The sequence below is a fragment of the Eurypyga helias genome, unplaced genomic scaffold, assembly GCF_000690775.1.
Source record: "Eurypyga helias isolate BGI_N326 unplaced genomic scaffold, ASM69077v1 scaffold8164, whole genome shotgun sequence".
In the NCBI taxonomy this organism is placed as follows: Eukaryota; Metazoa; Chordata; class Aves; order Eurypygiformes; family Eurypygidae; genus Eurypyga; species Eurypyga helias.
The window spans coordinates 1457-11142 of NW_010248174.1; the positions used below are offsets into that span (position 1 = coordinate 1457).

The window sequence follows — 9686 nt, forward strand, 5'->3', positions numbered from 1 at the left end:
CAGCTGCTACTGCAGCTATTTTTATGAGATACTAGAAGCGTTTCAATCCTTTTTTTGAAGTTACCTTTTCCCTTTCCAGTGCACTGTCTTGTGATATCACTGACAGTGTGAACTAGTCAGCTACTGGAAATAATTACTTTAACAACAAGGAAAAACTCAGTGCAGCACTTAAAGTATTATTAATACAAGTAGACATTACATGCATTGCTCCTCCTAGACAGGCAGGCCAAAATCAGAGGGATGAAGTCACTATGCAGTTCACTTTTTTTGCAAGGAAATACATGAAATTTTTAGTAAAGCAAGTTGAAATCAGTATGTGAGTCTAGTAGCAACAAAAGTATTTTCCATGTTAAATTAATACATCTATAATTTAAACTTTGACAGTACCCATTAAAGATTTTGTGTTTCCAGATTCTGACTTCTGAACTAGTAAGAATTTCTGACATGCTCACTCTACCATGAAGGAACACTCTTTATATTATATAAAGTACATACCTATGCTCTGCCTCAAGCGAGCTTGAAAGAACATCTGCTTGAGGGAAGGCCGAAGATGGAATGATCTGTTGAGATGTAATTGAAGCATTGCCATTCTGTGGAATTTCATTTTCAAAGTTCAGGTTCATATCTCTCTCATGATGAGGACTGTTGCTGTTATGCAAGTTAAAGGACTCATCATCCTGTCAAAAACAATTATGTAATACAAAGTTTAAAGTAAATTCCATTCACAAGTAACTGTCTGCAAGTGCTGCAATTCAGTGATTCCATTTAATGAAAATTAAGTTTAAATGGAGAAGCTCTGTACTACTTCATAATTCTGAAGTTTGCCATACCTGGATACTACAGAAATCTCAAGTAACACCACTGACCAAGTAATGTAGAAAGTAACTCAGATGCTTTGCCTTAAATTTTTTTCTATAAAGTTTCAAACATATCTTAAAATTCAAATGTATTTAAACTGTCCTTCATACTTCTGGAAATAATAGGTTATCTGTCGAACTTACAGACAAAGTTCCTAATTAAATATCAGAGCCATGTGTGTCAGAAGACATTTGAAAGCATGAGAGTACTTGAGTTTACTTAGTGTAAAGGGCAGGTCACAGCCACCATAACTCACCCAGCAAATTCACCTGCCACAATCTGAGAAAGACCGGATACTGCTTTTTAAAGTCAGACAACAGGTTTCCCCTACACACATGCACTCACCACAACAACTCAGGCTGTTGTTAACAGCAAATGTAACTTATTAGTCAGGAAACTGGTAGGAAGAAAGTTTATTTAAAAAGCAGACTGTTCAGGTTCATTCAAATATTAAAAGTTCTTTAATCCTATAAATCACGGATGTTCCTTTTTATTCTACTCATTCAACAACATTTAATTCTTAATTAGTAATGAGCCAAATAGCCTCAGAAGTCTTACCAACTGTAAAAACAAACAGGAGAGGTTGGTCATTATCTAGTTAACCACTTCTGACAACAAAGTCCCTAAGCTGGGCATATAACAGCATTGTCCACAGCAAGAGGCAATCAGTCAGCTCTGCACTTGTAGGAAACCATACTTCAGAGTCCAGGATCAAGACCATCATCATTTCTCTCCCACTCACAGTGTTGTCTGCTTCCAGAAATTTTAGAATGCTCAGGAAGAAGCATTTTCAAGAATAATCTTAAGACTGTTCTTAAGAAGTATCCCAGTAAATATACATTCAGCTGTTAAATCATACGCCTGAAGAACGGGTCTTAGATTATAAAACAAAATTAATAAAAACATTCAACAATTTTAATGTATATAAGGCATGATTCTTCCAAGCATGATTCAGCTGCTATCATTTTCCTCGTTACTTCAGAAGTTAAGTCTGTTACTGCAGGCCTTAAAATTCCATCAACAGGATCATGTTATAGAAGACTGTTGTGCAGTTACTCCCCATCCACTTGACTGCACACCACGTCTTCTACTGATGATCATTAAAATGAATGTTGGAAGCAGGACAACTATTAGTTATGCGATTTGTTTAACATCTGTTCACACCTGTTCAGGAAGCACGCACTTACCAACCACTACTACAGGCTGTGTGTTACACACACCTCTCCAAGGGCATTACAACTTCTACTACTAAAAGCCTGTTATTTTTTCAAAATACACTTGCTTCTGAAAATCAGCTGTGTGCAATGGGACAACCAAACACATTTGACATACGTATCATAAAGATACTATGAACTCAGGAACAGAACCCCCCATCAAGTCCATATGCTATTATCAGAATTCTGAAGCTCAAGAGAGCTTGGGTGTTGTGATGTTGGGTGTTTCCCAACATCTTTTTAAGCTCAAATCAAAATCTTTGTGTATTTCTTACACACAAACAAACAGTATTACCCCAACACCCATCTCGGGGTGCTCAGTCACAGAATGCCTAATGAAAGATGCCGACCTTTCTTAACTCACACATACAGCTAAGTTGTACAGTCCCATTACAGCAAATCTGATTTTGCCTGAAATACAAACAGGGTCAGAAAAGTCAATCTTACTTTCATAAGCAATGCATACTGACACTGTTTCTTTTTTCCCATCCCTGAATCTGAATAATTAATGGTTTTGAGGAAAGTTTATCTGGCTGATTTTTAATTTAGGACTTTTGTTTTGTTTTGTTAAAATATGTTAAATCACTCAGAGCGAACAGGCTTGTAATAATCTCATCCCGAATGCTATAGTACTTAGGCTTACTTGCACTATGTATGATAACTATGCTTATGGCTTGGTGATGGCTGGTACTGCTGAGACATCTCTGCTGAGACCTCTCTGGTGCCAGCCAAGCACTGCACGAACCAATCCAGATCGAAAGAAACCTGACACATACTCTCTATAGACAGTACAGGCCTCCAAGTTCTCAATTAGGAAGTAAAACCAGGTTCTTCATATATGCATAAATTGAACTATTGCTCCTATGACTAGACCAAGAATACAGAACTTCTGGCTACCTAAACACTCTAATTTGAAAGGAAATGGTAGGACAAAACAGCCAAGTTATGAAACACTGCCCTCCACCAGTCTATGAGGCAAGATCGACCCAAGGGTACTGAGGGAGGTGGCAGCGGTGCTCAACAAGCCTCTTTCCATCATTCACTAGCTGACTGGAGGTTGGCAAATGTGACGCCCATCTACAAGAAGGGCTGGAAGGCAGATCCAGGGAACTACAGGCGTGTCAGGTGCCAGGAAATGTTATGGAGCAGACCATCTCGAGCGCCATCAGGTGGCACATACAGGACAACCAGGTGATCAGGCCCAGTCAGCAGGGGTTTATGAAAGGCAGGTCCTGCTTGACCAACCTGATCTTCTTCTATGACCAGGTGACACGCTCAGTGGGTGAGGGAAAGGCTGTGGATGTTGTCCACCTGGACTTCAGTAAAGCCTTTGACACAGTTTCCCACAGCATTCTCCCGGAGAAGCTGGGCCCATGGCTTGGATGGGTGTACTCTTCACTGGGTAAGAAACTGGCTGAACGGCCAGGCCCAGGGAGTTGTGGTGAATGGAGTTAAATCCAGTTGGTCACAAGCAGTGTGCCACAGCACTCAGTGCTGGGGCCAGTTCTGTTTAATACCGTTATCGGTGATCTGGACGAGGGGATCAAGGTCACCTTCTCAGTAAGTCTGCAGGCAACATCAAGTCAGGCAGGAGTGTTGATCTGCCTGAGGGAAAGAAGGCTGTGCAAAGGGATCTGGATGGGCTAAATCGATGTGCCGAGGCCAATTCTGTGAGGTTCAACAAAGTCAAGTGTCGGGTCCCGCACTTGGGTCACAACAACCCCCTGCAACACTACAGGCCTGGGGAAGACTGCTGGGAAAGCTGCCCAGTGGAAAAGGACCTGGGGGTGTTGGTTGGCACCTGGCTAAATATGAGCCAGCAGTGTGCCCAGGTGGCCAAGAAGGCCAATGGCATCCTGGCCTGCATCAGGAACAGTGTGGCCAGCAGGACCAGGGCAGTGACTGTCCCTCTGTACTGGGCACTAGTGAGGCTGCACCTCAAATCCTGTGTTCAATTCTGGGCCCCTCACTGCAAGAAAGACACTGAGGTGCTGGGGCGTGTTCAGAGAAGGGAATGGAGCTGGGGAAGGGTCTGGAGCACAAGTCCTGTGAGGAGCAGCTGAGGGAGCTGGGGTTGTTTAGCTTGGAGAAAAGGCGATTGAGGGGAGACCTTATCACTCTCTACAGCTACCTGAAAGGAGGTTGCAGAGAGGTGGGTGTCAGCCTCTTCTCCCAAGTGAAAAGCAATAGGACAAGAGGAAACGGCTTCAAGTTGAAACAGTGGAGGTTGATATTGGCACTGGAGGAAGAGTAATACTTGGAACAACCTTTATGAATTTACCAAAATGTAACTTCTTTCCTTAATTTAGAGATCCACAACCATAATGTAACAGGTCTTTACAGCAAAATAAAAAGTAGGTTTTAGATCCTCTGAAAATTATTACTGCTGGATCTACAACAAGTATGAACAAAACTACCTTCTCTTGCCCAGCATGATTCTCATCTTCATGTTCCTCTTCCACTCTGTCTTGTTTCAATGCTTTCAAAAATTCACTCTTCTTATCCGTCCGCATTCTTGTCAATTTTGTTAAACGAGGCTGACCAACTTTGTCAACAGGGGAAGAACAATTTGACCTATTACACTAATGTAGGGAGTCAAAAAAGAAGGAATATTTTAAGTCAATTCATTTAGAAAACTTCAAATGAAAGACAGAAAGACTCTCTGGCACCTGAAGTTTCAGGTTTCACATATATCCAAAGTCAAAGCAGAAGGAAGATATCTGCATTTCAGTATATATAGTTCTTACATATAAACCCAGAGATGCAGGTTTATGGAACACAGCTACAAACAGTGCACCTTCTGAAGTGTATCACACCATTAGCAGTTAAGAAGTTTAAATCTATCAGCTTATGCACCATTTCTACACCAAATCAAACCTGCATAAAGCAAACTGTTGCAGTACTTAAAGGCCAGTATGTGCCTTCCATATTTCTCACACATTAACTTCCATAAAAGCTTAATTAATACAATTTGCATAAGACTTACCGATCCCTTTATCTTACCAAATTAAACACTTTATAGATTTGATAAAAACTATAGACACTGCTTTACCTCTTTCACTGCATTTTGTGATACAGGAAATGTCTTCACAGTTGATTTGAAAGGACTGAAACTGCCAACACCATATGTAGATTCATGAGGAAATGGATTCCCAAGTTTATTTTCTTTCGTTTGGCTTTTCCACTGTGTAGGCTAAACAAAAATTTAAACAAAAATTTAAAGAGTCATTAACTATAATAAGATTAGAAAAAACAGTTAAGCTAAAGCAAACCATAACTTCAACTATTTAGTGCAAACACCCATCTTCTCGTGGAAAAGAGGTTGTTTATGAGCAATTCATCCACTCACAAACACTGTTACATTTTTTATATAAAGATTAAAATTCCAAAGCAATTAAGACCTTAATATTTGAGGTATTAAGAATCAAAATATGAGTCTTCAACAGCTGAAAGTACTGTTTTTAATGTAAAATGCTAGAGACTTAAGAACTACTCCATCATATGCTCTCAGAAATACAGAAGAATTCCTGAAACAAAAATCAAGAGTTGAACGTGTAAAAGTTGTATTTGCAAAGGGACCAGAATGACACTAACAGGCTGCAATATCATCTCTATCAATAATCGGTATAAACTCTGAAGGTATTTTTATACCAACTGCATCTATCTCTATTTTTCTGTTAAAATCATACAAACAAAAGGCATTGCTATTCTGTAAATTAAAAACATACTTCTCACTCTCGCTTGGACAGCTGTTGCACTTCTCGAAAAAGGTAAATGAGAAACAATGAGAGATAAAATCACAGTATCTTTTACTGTGAGAAAGAAAATTGAGAAAAAGTTGTTTCCATTCACTTTTGAGGCATGCTGCATTTAGCAAGAGTTGAAAGCATAATATTCTAGAACAGTACTCACAGGGGTGAAATAAGCATATTCAGAATTAAGCATGATTTTTGTCAGCATGTTGTTCATGTCACCGGTATCCAAGACTCACCTTTGCAGGTGGAGTGACAGGTTTAGGGACTAATCCTTTATAAACATTTGTGACAGTTCCATTCCTTACTGGCTGTGAGTGAAGACTGCCTACTACTGGGAATCCAGATATCCGCAGTTCTTTTGTACTGCCCTTTTTAATGACCAGCATTCTCGGAGATCTAGATTTAGGATTCAAAGGGTACTCTGGAAAAAAAAATGCAGATGCAGATATATATGCATGTGTATAAAATCCTACATTTCTGGTTCATAAATACTGGATAGACATACAGTCCAGAGGAAACAGGCATAAATCAGGAATTTAGTCCAGTGTTAGTTCCACAAATAAACATCCTTTACAAACCTGGATAAACACAGATTCTGTTCAATTTTCTACAACCACCATTTGTAAAGTATTTCAGTTGGCAATGCAGGAATTTTATTTTCGGAAAGTAAAAATACTCTTCAAAGAAGCCAGCTACAGAGTTCTTGTTCGCAAATATAAAATCCAAATACTATTACTTGTTGACAGATAGTCTTCAAGAGAGATGATGGTTTTCATATCTCCCTTTAAGGTCACTATAAGAATAATAAACAGCTCAGTTTAGAGCCAAATGCTCCACACTACAGCTCTATAAAACATCAGACGAGATGTGTCACCATATCCTACATTTAAAAAACCTATCTTAAGAGCCTAAGTGACTTTATCTTTAAAAAAAGATATCACAAAACATTAATGATAACTGTATACTTAGCTCTCATTAAACTTTATGAGAAGATTTTTCATAATATCTGCATGCATATATGAGGTAAAATGGAATGTAACAGAAGCATACACCTTTAACAGGCATTAGAAGGGAATGGTAACATTCCTCCTGTCCTGTCCTTTCTTTAAAAGGGAATAATCATAGCCTTAATTTCAGTTTTTCAATTACAAACCAAGGTCTGCAACAGCAGAGTTGTAATAAAGTAAGATACCAAGGTGCAAGGTGTAACAAGCCACAGCACTGTAGCTTACAGGTTAGACATGATGATCTTTAAAGGTCCATCCCAAACCAAACCATTCTGTGACTGTATGTACTGAACAGAACTGCTGTTTCCTTCGCTTATGAAGACTGTATCCAAAAAGCCTGGAAAGCCTGCCCTCCTTCAGCTCAAACTGAGCCACATCATACAGCAGCCACAGTCAGAGTGCTGCAAAGGCTGTAAAACATTCTTTGTTTCTATGTAATTTTTCCCAACCTGGTTAGGAAAGAGTTTATTTAATTGTTGCTCTTTTATTGAAAGATAAGGGTATTTTCTGACTTTCATATAAAAGCTGCTAAACACACAAAACTGGAGAGCAGTCCAATCGTTTAGGCTCCTGCAAAAGTTCTTAGCAATGAGGTATTTACACTAAGGGGTTGCCCTACATCTCATGTTAACTAAGAGTGCAAAACATACTGGGTAAGTATGAGACAAAGAATCAGCTAATTAAAGTACCATTTCAAATAAGCAACAGGTCAATTCAGAGATCAGTATTATCAACACTTTAAGTAGTAGCTTTTACATATAATTAAAATTATTTCTTCATAAAGAGGAAGGTTCTTATTTTGAGTAAGTTTATTACTTTGAAACTTGTGCAGTCTAAAGCTGCCACCTTCCTAAGGGCAAACGGTTGACTCCATAAAACCCACAGAATTGTAGAGTGGTAGCCAAATTCAATCAGGTAGAGATCAGAAAACAATCCTGGACTATAGTTCCGTTCAAGGCCCACTCTCACGACTGCATTTGTTACAAGTAATTTGTAAACACAACCAACAGCTTAAGACATTTACTTTCAGGAACAGACCTTAAATCTCTGCCAGCCAACTTGCTCTTCCCAGCCCTCCTAGGTTTCTCTCCAAACCCACCCAACAGCTCTAGTCAGTCAGCAGCACCCCTTTACAAACTCTTCAGCTAGCAAAAACATCACCAGTTTAGATGACCCAACTTCCTTGCATTACCTTTTTAAAATAAAGGTGAAGATAAATTCTTGACATGTTTACAATAAAGATGTATACCTGTTCTGGGAAAGTATCCTAGCTGTGGCTGCATCTACAGACCAACTGATTGATATTCAAATAGAAGTGTTACTTCTCTAAGAAAAAGATACTTACATTGTAATAATATTGAAGTTTCCCATATTTCAATCTGTACCTTTATAATCCTAAAAGTAATCCTATAAAACTCCACTACATTTTAAAATTTTAACACATTAAAAATACTCACCCCACACACCTGCAGCTAAAGATTTATTCTGGTTTGACTCCCTCTCATATTCAGGGTTCAAAGACGGCTGAAAGAAAATGTATCATTATTTTTAAAATTAAGTCTTGAATTCTGGGACCAATGAAATGAAGAATCACAATAATAGCAGCTGTACGACCTCTACCGTCAAAGACTTTTAACAGAGACAGATTAGACACTTCCCCCATGACCCAAATAGGCCACCGCTCACTTGTTTCTCTTCTCCAACAAAAAATCTCAGACAGCAGTCAATACCATTACAAGAGCTGTCCAGAGAAAGTGAACAACAGAGACGTATGGTTCTTCAAAGAGGAAGCTCACCCTTCCGTTTACAGCCTACAATTCTACGTTGAAGCACAGGATCTCAAAGGGTCATTGGCAGAAAGATCACTCTGTTAGTACTTCAGATTTCCCGTATGGTAATTGTGTGGCATTTAATAGGTACACACACCAAAATAAACTGGAACCCAACTGTAGTTTCACTTAAACACTTAAGTGACAATAATAAACATATAATAATAAAACTGGACATGAAAGGAGAAACAAGTTAGTAGACAAATAACTAACACCCTCTTACCTACGGGAGGGGTGATCCCTTATATGATGTTCAGAAACTGGTGAAATCTCATGAAGCAGCTTGTAATGGACAAAACCGCACTTGCAGAAACAATAAAAGCTTGTTTATTATAATTACAATTAACTTACAAAATCCTCAGCCTCAAACTGTTTGGGTACTTCTTTGTCTTCCTTTTTCCCAGTTTCATTATCAGGTACACTGTTTTCATGCAGTCCTTGGTCTTTTCCACAGTGGAAAGTGCTGGTACAAGTGCGGGAACCTCCGCCATGGTATCCCCCACGATGGTTTATATTTTCTGTACCATTTCTGCCTTGTGAAAGCCAACCATTCTTCTCTTTTCTCCCAAAATGACCTTAGATTTTTAAATTTTAAAGAAATGTAATCACAAACAATTTTAAAAGAATATTCTACTTTTGAAATATTGTTAGAGAAGTTAAGTCAGCAGCTATATACTCTGGGATGTGGTAGCATAGTAAACTGAAGTTTTAATTCACATAAGCAGGAGGGAAGAATCTTACAAAACAGTGCCAGAGAAGGAGGATAGTAGTCCAACATTAAGACAAGTCAACCTTCTTTTGTAGCTGCTCATTTAGATATTGTTGGCTAGAATGTTAACTCCAGACTCTTATTCTTAATAGAGAAATAGACCTGGACTCACACTACTTGAATCCACCCTCAGTCATCACATCCTCCCCCAGAAGACCCGTCTTTCCATTACCTCTATTTTCACAGAATCACAGAATGGTTTGGGTTGGAAGGGACCTTAAAGATCATCTAGTTCCAACCCCCCTGCCATGGGC

The 9686-nt window shown here is 38.9% G+C and overlaps 1 protein-coding gene across 1 annotated transcript in view; it reads right to left on the reverse strand.

Moving 5' to 3' along the window:
- Positions 1 to 495: 495 nt before the first annotated feature.
- GPBP1 (GC-rich promoter binding protein 1) overlaps positions 496 to 9686 on the reverse strand; it is a gene marked incomplete at both ends in the record, with an annotated part of 10195 nt that continues 1004 nt past the window's right edge. Inside the window, 6 exons of the mRNA XM_010150971.1 lie at positions 496 to 677; positions 4490 to 4654; positions 5125 to 5265; positions 6064 to 6248; positions 8292 to 8358; positions 9015 to 9238. Coding sequence (XP_010149273.1) covers positions 496 to 677; positions 4490 to 4654; positions 5125 to 5265; positions 6064 to 6248; positions 8292 to 8358; positions 9015 to 9238 — 964 coding nt within the window. The remainder of the gene's footprint in view (positions 678 to 4489; positions 4655 to 5124; positions 5266 to 6063; positions 6249 to 8291; positions 8359 to 9014; positions 9239 to 9686) is intronic.